General features: G+C 35.7%; 3 protein-coding genes across 5 annotated transcripts; 1 reads left to right on the top strand and 2 right to left on the bottom strand.

The window, feature by feature from the left end:
• Positions 1 to 177: 177 nt before the first annotated feature.
• Positions 178 to 3,409, bottom strand: LOC132179266 (stem-specific protein TSJT1). Its single transcript, XM_059591957.2, has 4 exons — positions 3,097 to 3,409; positions 1,373 to 1,613; positions 1,127 to 1,247; positions 178 to 755 (listed from the first exon to the last, which is right to left on the bottom strand). Exons 1-4 carry the CDS (start codon positions 3,294 to 3,296, stop codon positions 565 to 567), a joined length of 753 nt encoding a protein of 250 aa, XP_059447940.2. The 5' UTR covers positions 3,297 to 3,409; the 3' UTR covers positions 178 to 564.
• Positions 3,410 to 5,574: 2,165 nt separating this feature from the next.
• LOC132179961 (emp24/gp25L/p24 family/GOLD family protein) lies at positions 5,575 to 9,898 on the bottom strand. Its single transcript, XM_059592787.2, has 4 exons — positions 9,533 to 9,898; positions 8,006 to 8,192; positions 7,652 to 7,759; positions 5,575 to 5,890 (listed from the first exon to the last, which is right to left on the bottom strand). Exons 1-4 carry the CDS (start codon positions 9,755 to 9,757, stop codon positions 5,757 to 5,759), a joined length of 654 nt encoding a protein of 217 aa, XP_059448770.1. The 5' UTR covers positions 9,758 to 9,898; the 3' UTR covers positions 5,575 to 5,756.
• A 2,254-nt stretch (positions 9,899 to 12,152) lies between these two features.
• On the top strand, positions 12,153 to 15,098 carry LOC132177724 (perakine reductase). Of its 3 annotated transcripts, XM_059590164.2 has the most exons (8): positions 12,153 to 12,304; positions 12,570 to 12,740; positions 12,826 to 13,029; positions 13,150 to 13,322; positions 13,515 to 13,611; positions 14,167 to 14,320; positions 14,626 to 14,797; positions 14,896 to 15,098. In XM_059590164.2, exons 1-8 carry the CDS (start codon positions 12,245 to 12,247, stop codon positions 14,918 to 14,920), a joined length of 1,056 nt encoding a protein of 351 aa, XP_059446147.1. In that variant the 5' UTR covers positions 12,153 to 12,244; the 3' UTR covers positions 14,921 to 15,098. The 3 variants fall into 3 exon arrangements, with proteins under 3 accessions (XP_059446147.1, XP_059446146.2, XP_088371991.1); XM_059590163.2 differs by having other exon boundaries at positions 12,826 to 13,322; XM_088515865.1 differs by lacking the exon at positions 14,896 to 15,098 and having other exon boundaries at positions 14,626 to 14,801.
• Positions 15,099 to 16,717: the final 1,619 nt, after the last annotated feature.

The raw sequence follows: 16,717 nt of genomic DNA, 5'->3' as shown, positions 1-16,717 counted from the left end.
TCCTGATATCTACTAGCAGATTAGTATAAAGTTGAAAATGACATATGCAGATGCAGTAACCCGTTCGTTGGTTATGAATCCTAAAAGCATTGGAGAGCTTTAGCTGCCCTGGCCTATGCCCTAGATATATCAAAACTTTGTTAAATTTGGAAGAAGCTGTAATAAAATAGCACCATATACTAGAAATCAACGGACTTCAATTCATTATTTCATATTAAGGGTGCCACTGCCTGGAAACTGATCCCATGTTCAAAAGCAGCTACCATGAGCATTGAGTACATAACTGCAATTTAAAGAGAGATATCAAATGGCGATCTACCACATATCAGACTTGAAGAGCCATTATATCATTCCATGAGATCGTCATGGCTTTAGTTTTGACAATAAGCAACACTCATAGTGGCATCAAATTGTGTCTAGATTTGAAAAGTACTAACATGGATATGAAGCTAAGCATCCATTGAAAAACCAAAGTCATTCAAGATGAGAGTAGTTGATGAGGAAAACACATCGGTAGGACCAGTAATAACAACAGCCTTGCCGCAAAAGGAAATTATAACAAGATCAGAAGTTTGAGGACCAATTGGCAGCACTTCCAACTCTAGGCATGCCAACAGTTTCCCTCTTAGACTCTGCATCCACTGTGAAAGTTGCACCACACACCTCGCCGGAACTGTCCACCCGCGGCACTGGCTTCACCTCATTAAGGGGGTGTTCAAAACTCCTCAAGCCTCCAGAGGATGTGAAGAAGCATCCTTCGGAAAACAACATAATGGAGAAATAAGCAATCTAATAGTAATGCTCATGAAGAAATAGCAAACTTTCCTAAAAAATACTGTAGTAGCCCAAAGTTCATGTTAATTAACACAGAAAAAACAGGAAACAAGTCCCAGTTTTATAACCAATGCGATAGATTGGTATCGGGGAAGATAAAAAGACTGAAACCACCCACATCCCTATATTTCTTATACTGGGGTCCTAAATCAACCTGAAACTTATTTCAAAGCTCCCATAAGTTTCTGTTATTTTATCCCAATATTCTGACATCTGGACCATTAAGAAAAGCAAAAAGATTTCTAAAGAAATTCTCCTAACCCGAATAAAAATACTTTTCATGTTCATATACCTTTAGGAAATGGTGCAAAAGATCTCCCACAGCCCTTCGTCACAATTTCGTTATCATCTGAAAGAACGAGATGGCCTTCGGAATCAGTACCCCAAAAGAATGGAACACTCCCATCAGTATCCTGCATATGACAAAGGTTAGGATTAGCTCAACTAAAGCAGATGATGATCAGTACAAAGAAAGAGATTAGAATTAGGAGGGGCCATAACATAGGAGCAGAACATTTTGGAAGAGAGTTATACTCACTGCAGATAAAAATACGGCTTTTGAAGTGCTGTCATAGAGAATAAATGCATACTTCCCATGAATATCTCTCACGACCTGATCAGCTGGATAAGGACCTCGATCTCTCAGAGTTCTGTAAGCTTCTATAACGATGACAACCTCATTCACCGTTTTGTTCAATCCATATTGTTGTTTAAGCAGAGCAACATTCTCAATGTGGCCTTGAAACAAGCAGAAAATGCCGTCCACCACCGCAAACAATCTAACAGTAGAAGATGTGGAATATCAACAATTGGATTGGTGTGCCAAAAACTAAAAAAGGCAGTAAAAAAATAACACTGCAAAATAAGAGCCATAGCAGTTCAGCAGAAATTAACCATGTCATTCTTTCATGATATGTGAAGACACAGTGTCTCAGTGTTTTAGAATGTCCTCATTACAAAATAGCAAACCAAGTCAACAAGACCAATGAAAGCATGATTAAAGAAATGCTTTCCGACAAGTTTGTTGATTCAAATGCTATATAGAACATTGATATAATAGTTTTATGCCATGGGAAATTCAGAAGTCCCAAAGAACTGCCAACATAGCCAACGAGTTGAGAATCAGTCTTTTGTTTCATTCCACGGCGATTATTGATACAGATGAAACTAAAGACAATAAAATCTTTTTTTTTTTTTTTTTTTTGATAACATAGGAGAACTTTACTCAAATTAATTGCACGTCGCAAACGCATACTTGGATAATAAAAATGAACATAGCCAACAAGTTGAGAATCAGTCTTTTGTTTCATTCCACGGCGATTATTGATACAGATGAAACTAAAGACAAAATAAAATCTTTCCACTTGGATAGTTGGATTATATGCCAATGTAAGACAGACATAACCCAGAATATAAAAGTTACTCAAGCAAAATTTAAGATATAAAAATTGATTGAATAGATATGAAGACAAAATGTCAAAAACCACTGATCAAACAAGAGTTTGATAATCCCTTAGCAGTCGGGTTTGTGGGCAGGCCCTGTTTGCCTAAAAAAAAAAACTGGAAAACTCACAAAGCACAAAAATCTAACAACAGCCAAATTCAAAGAAAACCCCTCAAGAACATAGTTCTTTCCTAACATTTCTTAGACACCAAAGGAAGTATTAGCAATTTCAGTCACAACCCACACTAATGGATTAGATAAGCCAACAGGATAACACCAAGATCTATGACATAATCACCAAGATCCTAGCCCAATAGCCTAAAGATCATCAAAATTCAGTCAACAAATGTATATCTGTAAAACAAAAGTCCCAAATATTCTTATTAACCGTGAAAAATGTAACTGTCATTTTGCCACTACAGATAAGAGCCACTTTTCTTTTGACAAGTCAAACAAAGACCACGCGTTCATATTTTAGCAAGAGAAAACAAAATAACACGCGTAATCTAAAAATCTACAAGTCAAGCAAATTTGTAAGCGATAAAAAAGGACCCAAAAAGAAGAAAAGGAAATAAATGAAAACGTGGGATTATGGGATGCTATGAAAAATCCCACCTTTTCCTGCCATTTCTCACCAACCAAACATCCGATAAGGCCAAACCCAAACGACCCACCAATCACCGAAACCGGATCATAGGGGTATTATACTATTATGTACGTAAAAACGAAAAGAATATTATATATTTCTTGATTTTCTTCTTGTGGGCATTTTCATGTTGTGGAGGTAGATATAAGGAAATGGGTGTTGTAGTACCAACCTGGGGAGGAATGGGTTCTGTTTGTCGAGCGAGTAAGCGATGAGGCCACCGGAGCCGAGGTTGACGGTGACGGAGCCGGGGTGCACTGAGACAAAGTGCTGGGCCAAGAACCCATCTTTCAGAGCCGAGACCGAGTCCGAGTGAGGGCTCGTCAGAGCCTCGGGGCTCTTCGCCACCGATTTGTCAAACACTGCCAACATTTTCTTCTTTCTTGATCGTCGATCGAACGCACAGAGGCAGAGAAACAAGACTGGAAGATATGGAAAGTTAGAGCGACAGAGATAGTTACTTCACACAGAGAGAGAGAGAGAGAGAGAGACTTTTTTGGGTTGGTTAAATAGAATTCGTTGAAGGAGCAACTTTTTTGGTTCCCGATACTGCCCTTGCTTTTTGTGCGAATTGTCGCGTATAGCCTCGAAATCTTATCTGCGTAATACTAATCCGTGAACCGGCCGTTGTACATGAAGAGTATTGTGTAGGTTTTCTTTCTTTTTTTTTCTTTTTATTTTTTTAATTTATTTTTAAATAAATTCTTTTACGTAACATTATTAAATACAATAATATATATATATATATATATATATAATTGAAAGAGAAATGTAAAGAATCCTGTTCTTATCAATTCCAATTGCTGACAAGGATCCTAGTCCCCACCAATTGCAGGGATATAATTTGATGGCCTGAAGTTCTTCCTTGTTGTATGGCCTGAAAAATATAATTTTAATGGAGATGGAGGGCTTGAGATCACCAAAACTTCAACTTCAACCCACATTACTGACAGATTTTTGGGTGTGCTGTCCTTATAACACTTAAAACCAATGTAATGGTTGACTTAATCACATCAAAAAAGTAGAGGGTATTTTAGTCAGCTTGCCTCATGGATTTTATTATAACACAATTAGCCACAGAATTTGAGCTTTATCCCCATAATAGAAAGCTGGCGTGGCAAGTGGCGGTGGTCACATCTAGATTAATCTGAGAGATTATAGGCATTAAAAGAGGGGAAAAAAAATAAACTAAAAAAGATTAAATGGGAGACTCACATGGGTTAAAGCGTTTAAGACATGTTTGGGTTGGGGTGATAGGGGGCTTTATATTTTTTCAAAATCGCTAACTGCCTATATATATATATTTTAAAAAATCGGTTAACTGCCTAGACGGTTAGTAGATTTTACTAACTACTTAAGCGGTTATGATTAGTGGTTTTAACCAATAACCGCTAATTGTAACTGTCTTTTCACCCCTATATATTTGGGTATCATTTTCTAGTCTTTCTATACTTTCTCTAGAAATCTTCTTGACGAGAAAAGGGTTCACCAGATCAAACTCTAGATGGTTTAGGGTTATAGTATTTTTTTTTTTTTTTTTAATTGAATAAGGAAAAAAATTTATAGGGGATGATCTTTCTCATTTGTGATCTGAATGGAACATCGTAGCACTCTTGCAATTGGAATGTGATGATTATTCTCAATGGCAATGTTCATGGCTTCTAACAAAGATGTTGAAGTGTATTTGCTTTTAGAATAGAATACTCAGTCTCTGAATTTACAAACAATTAGGTTGAATGAATGAGAACTTCAGCAATTAATTTTTTATTTTCGAAAGTGTTATATATTTTTAGGTATATCATTGGAGGTGTTAAATAAATCACCGATTGCTCTTTATATTCTTATCAGAGGGTGAGAGGAATCAATTACAAATATTATAATATTTGCTTCTCAGCAAGTGAGAAACCAAACTCACCATTTCTTTTGTGTCCTTTATGAACCATAAAGCCGCACCATCACAATCATGTCTTAATAGCCCTTTTTATCATAATCTGTTCGTTACTCCTACTAACACTACTTTTTACACTAATTTATCATTCATTTTAAACTAATTGACGTAACGTATTTTAAGTGAATTTTTTTAAAAAATATCTTAAACTTTAGGGTTTTAATTTATACAGGTTAAGCAAGTTAACCTGAAATTGACCCTTTATCAATTGTGTTTAATCAAGTTGACCCAAATTTCATTTTACTAAATCTTAATCCGTTAATTTTGTGTTAAGTTCATTGTTGAATAGAAGTTTACAACCGACTCCGCTTGATAGAAAGCTCATCAAATAAAGCTGAGCTGCTTCTGATCATAAGCTGCAATTTGGTAAGATCATCCTTGTTGGTTGAAGTGCTTAGACAAGAAAAGGAAAAGAGAATGGATGTCTCAATAAATCACCAACACTTATCTGAAGTTGAAAATTATACCAAGCATTATAATTTCTTGCATTATTTATCCATGAATTGTTCCCATGACTTTCAAATCACTACTTAGATTTGGCTATGGAAGGTATGAATCAACCATTTGTTGTCAAGTGCCCTCCAATAGTTATCCAAATCATTCCACTTCATTTCAAGAGAAAAAGAAAATCACAAGTTTCAGTTTTATTATTATTTATTTCAACTAAGAATTAACTATTTAGTCAATTCCCAACACTTCAAATTCATTTTCTAAATCCACTAAAATCTGCAATTAAGACCAGCTAAATCATTTTGTTTAAAACTCAAACTGTAGTTGAGATGCAATAAATAAATAGAGTAAACTAGCACATATTGTTACACAAAAGGAACTCATCTATAAGCCTCATCAAGTTGCCATGTAGAAATTAAGATTAATCAAGCAGATCAAACTCGGTTGTATGCGACTGATTTGCTGAACAGCTGCCGTATATAGAGGACTTGTAGACCACTTAAAGCAGCCAGCAAAATGTACTCTCCGACAGTGTAGAAGACAACTCGCTTTCGCGTGCTCTCATTTGCTGAGACAGAAACAGAGTGGTAAGTAATCTTTTTATTGATGTAATAGAGGGTGTAGATATATCCAGAAGCAGCAAAACAACAAACACACTAAAGATGTGTAGGGCCGACTAAAGAGTGGGTTGGTGATTCATCTTTGAATATTCTAGAAAGATACAATGATGCAAGCAACAAGATTATATTCATCATACAACAAACACCCTTCAAAGGGCATCCTACCAACATCCACTAGGCGAATCAATATTGCCACCCTGCTTGACCATTACTGGAAATTTATTTTTTCCTAATGTTATTGGATAGTTCGAATATTATAGCAACACTATTCCCTGGACCACAAAGGCTCCTTAAATTCTACAACTGCAACTTAAACACGATGACTCATGTAGGTTTACTTGACAGATTAACAAAAATAACACAAAAGAGAAACAAAGAAAAATATATATGTAATGATCTAACTCCAATTTTAAAGCTTATAAGTGAACTTCACATTAAATTACCATAACGGGTATCCCATTATGTGTTTTGAGAAATCCTTATTTACATTCTGGAGTCCATCTTGCGTACATCTTTGCTAAGTTGGCATGCCATCCACTTTTGTCCTTTTTAATTAAATGTGAATGGAACATGCCAACTCAGCAAAAATATACACAAGATGAACGCCATAATGCAAAGAATCATTTCTCATGCGTTTTTTATACAACCTCAAGAAAATGAATCTATCTATGTTATTAACAAATGTATGCACCGATGCTCTATATAGATATGTATGTGTCTGTTGGTTCAAATTACACCTGGTGTAACTTTTAGTAAAGGTATACTAAATTTTTTTTTATTTTTTATTTTTTTATTAAATCAGTGATTTTTGGATCCTGCCATTAGATTAAATGTTCTCTCAAGACTTAGGCCCACTAAATTTCACAACAATTGAATGTAATTTACTATCAAATTTACGGACTTAATTTTTTAGTAGATTTTAAGAATACAAAAACTATAATTTTGAACACTTCATAAATAAGATAGTTATTTATCTGATTAGCATGATAATAGTTATTAGAAAGATATCTATTCCAACAGTGGATTTAACAAGATATTGTAACAAAAAGTTATTGAGTGGTGCAACTTTTGTTAAAGAGTAATGCTAGAAAGCACATTTTTATCTCACAATATTGACGTGGTTGATGTGACAGTCCCAATCAACCCTTGGATCAGTTATTGTTTAAAAAAAAAATCCAATTGTTAATTGGGACTGCCATGTAGGGGTAAACCTACCTTAGTGGTTGGGAGGTCTTTGGCAACCCCAAATTTTTTTAAAATCTTTATAAAAATATTATTTCTATGGCATGACCTCGTCAATGATGCCTTTTTTACGATAGCTAGATGATTTACTTTACTACTCTTTGTATCTACATATTTATTTACTTATGTAGGTTTGGACCCCCATGTAAAAAATCTTGGTTCCACCCTTGCTGTTACGCCAACATTGTAGAATAAAAATGTAGTATGTAGCATTTCTCTTTGATAAAAATGTAGTATGTAGCATTTTTCTTTGATAAAACTATATCATGCATAACTTTAACCTACCCCATATATATCCTTACAGTAAATCACTAAAGCCAATACATTGCACTGGTGCCTATCACAAGAGATAAGCTAGATTCTGTCCATGAAATGGGCATATATCCACATTTGCCAGAAAACCACAAATGACATATTTATATCAAATCATGATCATCACTTTAACTCATGGAAAGAAAACAACTTACTGTGGCGATGCCGAGAATCACGTGCCTTCAAGTACTTCTGCTCTGCGGTAACAGACTCCAGTGCCTCTCTCAGCTCAGCAATTTTAACATTTATTGGGTTCAAATGTTCTGAAAAAGCCACCATGTTTAAGTTTAAAGGGAGAGCAAAACACATGGAGAGCATATGTCAGCCGCAAACATGTTTTTAGGTAATCAAGAGTCTATAAAAATAGCCTAAAAAATTGTTGCTTGGACTAACAGAGCTCATATTTATGAAATCTATTTCTTATAACAATTCAGATATGAATATATGTAGATGATCAAAGAATATCAGAATATGCTAATAAAAACGTATTGATAGAGATTTTAACAAACCATCTTTGGCGAGGTCGTGCTCATTGGGAATATGACCAACATGTATGTAGAAGGAAACTGTCTCTGGGGTCGAGTAAGGATTATGAAAACAGAATTTGTACATTCCACTTCGTGGGGCCTTGAACTCAAACTTGTCACCAGATTTTCCCTTCAAACTATGCACCATATTACCCGCAGGAGATGTCACCTGAACAAAATCCCATTATTTTTCTCTTCTTGTGATAAGTAATTGACCCCAGTGGGAGGGGGAAGGGGGATTCAAAATCCCATAATTAGGATGCACAAACCTCTAATTCGAGAGTAGATATAAAAACTATTTGCAACTTCAAGCAATGTAATTTGGATAACTGATGCAAGATGAACAGAAAATGGCTTCTAATTTATGATATCACATAGTCAAGAGTTTTCATGCACACAGGGATGGGCTTTTAGAAGGCCCTAGAAAATCCTTCTAATGAATAGGCCTTACACGACTAAAAAAGTTAATATTTATGATATAACTCTTTCTTAAATAGATTTACAACAAAAGACCAACATATTACAGACGAGAAGAGAGCTAAGGTCATCTCTTATTATTCCAATTGCAAGATGTAAAGTGATAAAACTAGGATAGACGAGAATATTCAATAAAATTGGCTATTAGCTATCATAACCTGATGCTTTTTTCCATACCTTTGCTTCTTCCTTCCTAGAATTATGGTTACAACTCTTTTTACTTCACCCCCCCCCCTCACCCCGCCCTTTTTTTTTTTTTTTTTTTTTTTTTTTTTTTCTATCATATTGTTAAGTAATTCATAAGTGAGCAAAACATCAATCAGAATTCTACTATCAGCAGAAGTTTTTTCATCATTAAAACTTTACAAGCAGATCCACTGAGTGAAGAAAAATTTACCAAGTATTCAAACATTATGATATAGTTCCAATCAAGCATTATACGATATTTGAGCGCCAGACTAAGAATAAAAACGTTAATCTTGGATTTGCAGCCAATAGCTGGCAAATAATGAGTCTAAAGTCTAAACCAAAGCTTCAAACTAAAGACTCAAAATACAGATGACCCTTTCTTCTATTTAAACTAAACCTATAAGTTTGCTTCAACAAATATATCATAGCCACCCAAATCCTTGAAATTCTAAAAGACAAGCCTCACGTAAACAGCACCAACACCAAAATTACATGCCCATATCAATGTACAGGTAAATTTCCAACATCATCGACTCTGCACAACAAATCAAACCGAAAGACATGGAATAAAATTTTAATTTTTTTTTTAAAAAATACCGAATTGTGTCCGATTTCCGAATTTTAAGAAAACCTAAACATAACGTGAATTTCCCCCGTTTTCCCACAATTTTCTCATCAATCAAACAGACCCACCACACCATTTCTCTTTCAAAAGACATCACCTTTTCAAATCGAAACAAATCAACAATCAAAAACCATTCAACCAATTATAAAACAAGACAACCCCCGAAGAACAAAAACCCTGTCACAGAGAAAGATCCAATCAAAACCCAAATCGCTTACGGTGAAATCGATGCCGGGGTGATCGGAGGCCCAGAAGATGTCGTGGTCAACGACCACGAAATTGCCAGAGACCGAGTCGCCCTCGTAGAGCACGTACTCGTACACGCATTCGACGTCGTTTACGGTCACCGAAAGGGACGAGATTCTACCGACCAAGCTCAACAGCAACAGAACAATTATTGACGCACACATCCTTTCGCTTCTCTGTCTTTGCCTCCTCTCCATGGTTTTTGTTTCACCTCTAATTTTGTTTATTTGTAGTATGTTTTTCTTTTAGGTTTCAGACTTCTTGGATTGGACTGAGATATGGAAAGCTTAAGGTACGAGGAGGGGAGGGGAGACACCTGGTTTTGGTTTTGGTTTTTCACACTGGGGGCGTTACTGGTTGATACACGTCGATACGGCACCGTTTTTTTCGAGTCCAAGAATCTTGAACGACACCGTTTTAATTTTTTTTCTCCCCCAAGCATGAATGAGATCCGTACAATGTATAAGATATTTTACCGTATATTAATATAGTTCTTTGGATTTGAGAATTTTTTTTATTTTTTATTTTTTTAGAATCTCTAAAAGTTAGACCGGGCAAAGGCAGAGTGGCCATTTGAAACTTTTTTTAATAAAAAAAAAAAAAAAAGAAAAAAATTAGGAACAATCATGATGGTTGCTTGTCTTCAATAACATGGCCCTACCTCGGCCTATTCTATACGGACATACGTGAATTTTAGGGGTGAAATAGCGGTTGCGGTTAGCGGTTAGTGGCTAAAACTGCTAACCGCAACCGCCTAGGCGGTTAGTAAATTTTACTAACCGCCTCCGCTAACCGGGTAGCGGTTAACCGCCTAGGCGGTTAACCGCCCGGTTAGCGGTTAACCGCTTTGGAATAACCGCTTTTTTCCTAACCGCTTTTTTGGGGCTTTTTTTGGGCTTTTTTCTTTGGACTGATTTTGGGCCGGGTTTGGACCGGGTTTGGGCCGGTTTTGGGCTCACTTTAAACATTTTTTTTCTCATTTTAAACATTTTTTTTTCCCTTTCCATGGCCATTTTAGCATTAAAAATTCCTATATACCAAAATCTTGTTGGCCACCTTCTACAAATCTATGCATCATATAATATACAAATAAAATTACAACAAAATCATCACTTCACTTGTAGTCTTATACATAAACTCACAAGCAAGTTCATAAACTCACACATAGAAATAAAATAAAACACAAACAAATTCATAAACTCACAAGCAACCAAAAAAATCAACATATATGGTTAAACTTGAAGCTTGAGGCTCATTTCAATCAACCAAAAAAAGTTCATAAACTCACAACTTATTGTTATTATATATATATATAATATATAAATATATATTATATTAAAAAAAAAGCGGTTAGCGGGTAGCGGTTAGCGAATTTCCAAAACCTACTAACCGCTAACCGCAACCGCCTAGGCGGTTAGCGGTTTTTACTAACCGCTTTCAAAGCGGTTAGGCGGTTAGACGGTTAGCGGTTAACGGTTATAACGGTTAGCGGTTAGCGGTTGCGGTTAGGCGGTTTTAAATTTCACCCCTAGTGAATTTGGTTACTGGTTAGAAATAAAATATTTATAGATCCCATGCCTCAAGGTGATTGTGGACAAATTACAATTGAACTGCAATTAGTAAATCCTCTTTCTATCACAACTCATGCCATGATGACAACCAGGGGTGGAATCACGTTAGAGCTGACGTACAAATTATTTTTAGTGGTTTGAAACTTAATTTAGCAAAAATTGATTAATGTAAAAAAAAAAAAAAAAAAAAAAAAAGGGGTAAAAATGTTAGTTATGAAATTTTTTTGTTTGGTAGTGATTTTTTTTTAAAAAAATTTAAATAGTAGTAAAAAGTTATTGATGCGATGTAAAGAGTAAGAATGTTGAGAATTGATTTTTTTTTTTTATGAATAGTAACTTGCTCTTACCAAACGCAGCCTAAACCTTGCACCTTGCCTATCTAGTCCTTCTAAAGACGTACAATTTTTTTTTTTTAATTTTTTTTTTCCTTTCTTTCTCTATTTAGGAAATTAGGAATCATGCTGAAAAAGATAAACAAAGCCTATCCTGATGAGTTAAAAGGAACCGTGAAGTCAGCTCTAATTCAATTAAGATTGAAGCTCATTTTAGTTGAGTTGAGTGGTTTAACTCTTTTCATGAATAATGTTACCATGATAAATATGGGAAAGGGAATCTTCACAAAAAAAACAAAAAACATGTGTGATTAATGAATTTTATCCTCTCCTTACCAGCAACATGCATGTTGAGATTTGAGAACCTTAGTGCATTGATCTTATGGAACAATTTCTTTTCTGTTCTAAAATGAAATGCGTTTGTATGTTGATTCATTTCCAGGGATCAAAGGAGAGAATCCTAAAGACTTCCTCGTACCGCCTAGAACTAGAAAGACAAGCATTTTCCAATGAAACACTTGTGCCGGCTGAATTTACCCGCTTCTTGCGTGTGTTGGGCGGCGGCTTCTCTCAGATTTTGTGTCCAATGAAAGGCCAACCAATATGTTTTTTTAAAGATGAAAGGTCAGTCAAGTTTGACTTGGCAGCCACCTTATTGATTCGGTAAAAATAAAACAATTTGGTTTGGACTTTCCTTCCCTTGCAGGGGAACCTATTTAAGTGTACCAAGGATGCTGGCACGAGCATCTTCAACGAGCTAGGCAGTGCTTAATTCAGAATAATGGAGGAGAAGCAGCAGAACCAAATCCCTAGAGTGAAACTGGGCAGTCAGGGATTGGAGGTGAGTTTTTTTTTTTTTTTTAATCACTTCCTTCTTTCCTACCATTTTAGATACGATCATTTTTGCTAGATGGGTAATTGGGTATTCTTCATTTCAACACCTGTAACTGCAATTTGATTGATGTTTATTTCCTTCTTGGGCTTTCTAGTTTCGTCAATAGCTGTTTGATAAACTTTTATCCGGTCATTATATATTTGATTGAATAACAATAAGTTTCTACTATAGTCTGTAAAAATTGCTTCTTTGTTGGGATCCTGCTGAGCAGGTTTCTGAATTGGGATTTGGATGCGCGGGACTATCCGGAGCATATAACGCTCCTCTTTCTCATGAAGCTGGATGTTCAGTTATTAAGGAAGCATTCGATAGGGGCATTACTTTCTTTGATACATCAGATTTCTATGGGCATAATCATGATAATGAAATCATGCTTGGCAAGGTAATCTTTTGTGTTTATTATGAAGTTTGATTGTGAGTTACGCAAATGACCATGTTGTTTAATCATTTAATTAAATGATTCTCAGGCTTTGAAGCAGCTTCCTCGAGAAAAAATTCAACTGGCTACAAAATTTGGGGTGTTCAGGTTACAAGGGGGTCAATATGGCGTAAGGGGAACCCCTGAATATGTACGAGAATGCTGTGAAGCCAGTCTTAAGCGGCTTGATGTGGACTACATTGATATTTACTATTCACATCGCATTGACGTGAAAGTCCCAATTGAGGATACTGTAAGCATCAAAACACTTTTTCCTAATTTTTTCCTATTATGCCACTTCCAATCCATTACCTTAATGTACAAGATAACATTCAATCTTGATTGCTATTTTTGTCTGGATTATGCAAGGAAGATGGGGGAGCTTAAGAAGCTGGTTGATGAAGGAAAGATAAAATATATTGGGTTATCTGAAGCTAGTGTTGACACAATAAGGAGAGCCCATGCAGTTCATCCCATCACTGCCGTACAAATGGAGTATTCCCTTTGGAGCCGTGATATCGAAGATGAGATTATTCCACTTTGCCGGTCTGTAAATATTAGCTAGATCCAGTGTTTACATTATTAAACAAAATTTGTAAGTTTATATGTATAGGTCAAATTGTTGCCTTCCAGATCTTAATATTCTTCTGGATTAGCTACATGTAGAGTATTACAAAATCTGACTAAAGAAAATTATGATGTTATTTGTTCATCAAGTTGCCACCTTTTTACCTGCAGGGAGCTTGGTATTGGAATAGTTGCTTACAGCCCTCTTGGTCGTGGGTTCTTTGGTGGGAAGGCTGTTCTTGAGAGCTTGTCCACTGAGAGTATTTTGGTATGTAGATGCAAATGAATTAATCTTTAATTTCTATTCTTAAGGAATCGGTTTGTTGTGTATACAGTATGCTGCAAATGAATAGTAAATTTTCTGCTTTTATGGAATCAGTTTGTCATGTACACATAGATACATTAATCATTATGGTACCATATTTTGATATTGGGAGAGTTAGCTTATTAGGCAAGGCATTATGGTTCTAAAGCGAACTTTAATTGGTTAATCCGATTAGTTCATCGATGGTTGGTAATTTTAAAAAACCTCATGAGTTGACTTGGTTCTATTGATTGCATCTTTTGGTGTGCCTGATTATTCTTTGCCTCGAGATCAAATTGGTTACCAGGCAATAAAAATTGTAATGGGCGTACTGGAAGTTATTCTTGTAATAGGATCACCTTTGGTAGAGTTATTACACGGAAGTGCTAGTGTTGGACAATCCACTAAGCCTTGCACTACCTATCTAGCCCCTCTAAGACAGAGTACTGTTGAGTAAATCAGTTCTTTGATCATTGGAATGTGCTTTTATAACTCATATTCATCATGTTCTTGTCACAGCCTATGTTTCCGAGGTTCATGGGGGAGAATTTAGAGAAGAACAAAAGTCTTTATAACAAACTTGCCAACCTGGCTGAAAAGCATGCCTGCACTACTCCTCAACTAGCTCTGGCATGGCTTCTCCATCAGGGTGACAATATTGTCCCAATCCCTGGTATAATTGACTCTCTCTTTAATCATTTCCATCTTATTCATACGATTGGGTTATTTAGTTTCTGCTTGTTTGTTTACCTTAATAGTAATTTTCTTCGTTACCGTGCATACTGAAGTCCTAGTTACCATTCCTCTGGTTTGATGTATTTCTGTTCTTAATATATTCATGTCAGAGAAACTACAATTTCTTTTTTGTCAACCTGTGTCTATATGTTGTATTATCTTGATTGATAAACTTGGCGTTTAAGCAGGTTGTGAGATGTTTTATCAGATGGATGGTTCTTATTTTGTTGTTGATATCTTCAGGTACAACGAAAGTTAAGAACCTTGATAACAACATTGGTTCCTTGGCTGTAAAGCTGTCTGAAGATGATCTTAAGGAAATTTGTGATGCCGTGCACATTGATGAAGTTGTTGGTGAACGAGAAAATGCCGCTCGTTCTGAACTTACTTGGAAGTTTGCAAATACCCCATCAAGGTAATTGCAAATTACTATAGAAGCAGACCAAGTGTGATTCTTCTAAAACAAAATATGTCCGTTTCTAATATTTTTCTCTATTTATTTTGTTTGTGCAGGAATAATGCAGAAATGGATACATAATATAAAGACTATCCTGATGAGTGAAAAGGAACCATGAAGCCTACTGAAATTTACTTGAGCTTTATTATTTGTTTAGTTGAGTTGAGTTGTTGTTGGGAACTTCAGAGCATCTTTGTGGAACAATTTCTTTTGTGTGTAAAATAAAATTTGGTGTATTGATTCAGTTGCTATTTTGAAATTAATGCATATTGCTAGCCTCTCCCCGAAACTTCTATAAGCAGAAATTAATGTTAGCCATTTTTTTTTAACCGTGCTTAGGAATTAATAGAAATGATACAAAAGGTCAGAGCTCTATGAATGACTTGCTTTACTCCCAAGCAATGTCAAAGGAAGCACCTGAAGATAGTCCGATACAGGGCGGGAACCAGAATTTCTTATTAGAGGGTGCCAAAGCATGAATAGACCAACCTTAATTTTAATAGGGCGGTCTAATTGTTAAGTCTATATATAATCGGTGAAAGGGAGCATCGGGATTAACACGTTTATTAAAGGGTCAAGCGGGTTGACCCATTTATGATCTGAATTCGTTAATGTTAAATTCTAATCCTCTAATTTCGTGTTAGGTATACACATTGTGTCAAAAATCGCTAGGTCCACTCTCAACAAGAGTTTTTTTTTTTTTTTTTAGTCAAATAAGAAAAATGTTACAAGATGTGGGTCTTTTTCATTTTTGATCCGAATGGAAAAGAGAATGAAAAACTGGTCGGGAATGCTTTCGAACACAAAGTTAGAAGCGGCCGATCGAACTACATAAGGTGCACAATAAAATGCACTGTATATAAGGCAATTAACACAGGAAAATGAAAAAAAGTAAAAATACAGCCTTGGAATGCTAGTAGCACAGCATGAGCTTCGCCAAATGCAGTAGAAGACGAGATATACGTGGTGACAGTATGGATAATTTTAACCACAATAGCAACACACAACACCAAAACAAGCATTGAAGAATATTGAAATAGAGCAAAAAACAGAGTCTCCACCCAAAGATAGTACATCACGAAAGCAGGGAGATTAAATTTAAATCCTGCACAAAATAACAAGACAATAAAGACAATAACAAAAAAACTACAGCAAGCTCCAACAGTAGGGACTCTGGAGCAAGGAGGACGGAGAAGGTCGGCGGTGGAGTAGGGGACGGACCGGGGCGTGAGTGGCTGATGGTGGAGCGGAATGATCATATTTAGCGTAGCTTTAAGTTTTAAATATGGAAAGAGTTGTTTCATTCAAATTAAAAAATTGTATTAATCTCTACAGAAAATTTTTCTATAATAAGGTGAAAGGGAGCATCGGGATTAACATGTTTATTAAAGGGTCAAGCGGGTTGACCCATTTATGACCTGAATCTGTTAATGCTAAATTTTAATTATCTAATTTCGTGTCAAGTTTACGCATCGTGTCAACCCTCAATAAGAGTGAAACTATCTAATGAAAGCAGGTGGGTGGGTGCACGGGTGGACCTACATACACTATTGGGAGGGACGAGTGTCCCCCCAAACGTTTTTAAAACTCCACTACTACTCTTTATATTTCATTTTTTGTTTCTTCAAATTACTATTTCGTCCCCTCAAAGTTTTTTTTTTTTTTTGCTTATTATATTAGAAACAGGGCTGCACTTCTTTGCTTATTATATTAGATTTATCTACTAGGGACAAGGCTGCACTTCTTATGTAGTGTGAAAAGTAGTTGTCTTTTGCTTATTATATTTGAATAAGACGTGCAATTTCAAAAGACTCTAAAAAATAGTAACTTAAAGGGCTTTTCCAGCCTTCTTGTTTATTTTATTTTTCTATTAATAAT

This window comes from Corylus avellana, chromosome 4 (assembly GCF_965113065.1).
Source record: "Corylus avellana chromosome 4, dhCorAvel1.hap1.2, whole genome shotgun sequence".
Taxonomy (NCBI): Eukaryota; Viridiplantae; Streptophyta; class Magnoliopsida; order Fagales; family Betulaceae; genus Corylus; species Corylus avellana.
The sequence above is the reverse complement of the archived record's forward strand: the minus strand, read 5'-3'. Positions and strand labels throughout refer to the sequence as shown.

What these genes read in the sequence shown, in the direction of transcription:
- LOC132177724 (XM_059590163.2), top strand. Translation starts at nt 12,245, where the DNA reads ATGGAGGAGAAGCAGCAGAACCAAATCCCTAGAGTGAAACTGGGCAGT. An exon ending in TGGGCAGTCAGGGATTGGAG is followed by an intron (nt 12,305 to 12,569) that starts GTGAGTTTTTTT and finishes CCTGCTGAGCAG; the next exon opens with GTTTCTGAATTGGGATTTGG. An exon ending in ATGAAATCATGCTTGGCAAG is followed by an intron (nt 12,741 to 12,825) that starts GTAATCTTTTGT and finishes AATGATTCTCAG; the next exon opens with GCTTTGAAGCAGCTTCCTCG.
- LOC132179961 (XM_059592787.2), bottom strand. Translation starts at nt 9,757, where the DNA reads ATGGAGAGGAGGCAAAGACAGAGAAGCGAAAGGATGTGTGCGTCAATA. An exon ending in GCACGACCTCGCCAAAGATG is followed by an intron (nt 7,760 to 8,005) that starts GTTTGTTAAAAT and finishes TGGCTTTTTCAG; the next exon opens with AACATTTGAACCCAATAAAT. An exon ending in TGATTCTCGGCATCGCCACA is followed by an intron (nt 5,891 to 7,651) that starts GTAAGTTGTTTT and finishes TTTCTGTCTCAG; the next exon opens with CAAATGAGAGCACGCGAAAG.
- LOC132179266 (XM_059591957.2), bottom strand. Translation starts at nt 3,296, where the DNA reads ATGTTGGCAGTGTTTGACAAATCGGTGGCGAAGAGCCCCGAGGCTCTG. An exon ending in AAGCCGTATTTTTATCTGCA is followed by an intron (nt 1,248 to 1,372) that starts GTGAGTATAACT and finishes TGTCATATGCAG; the next exon opens with GATACTGATGGGAGTGTTCC. An exon ending in TTTTGCACCATTTCCTAAAG is followed by an intron (nt 756 to 1,126) that starts GTATATGAACAT and finishes TGTTTTCCGAAG; the next exon opens with GATGCTTCTTCACATCCTCT.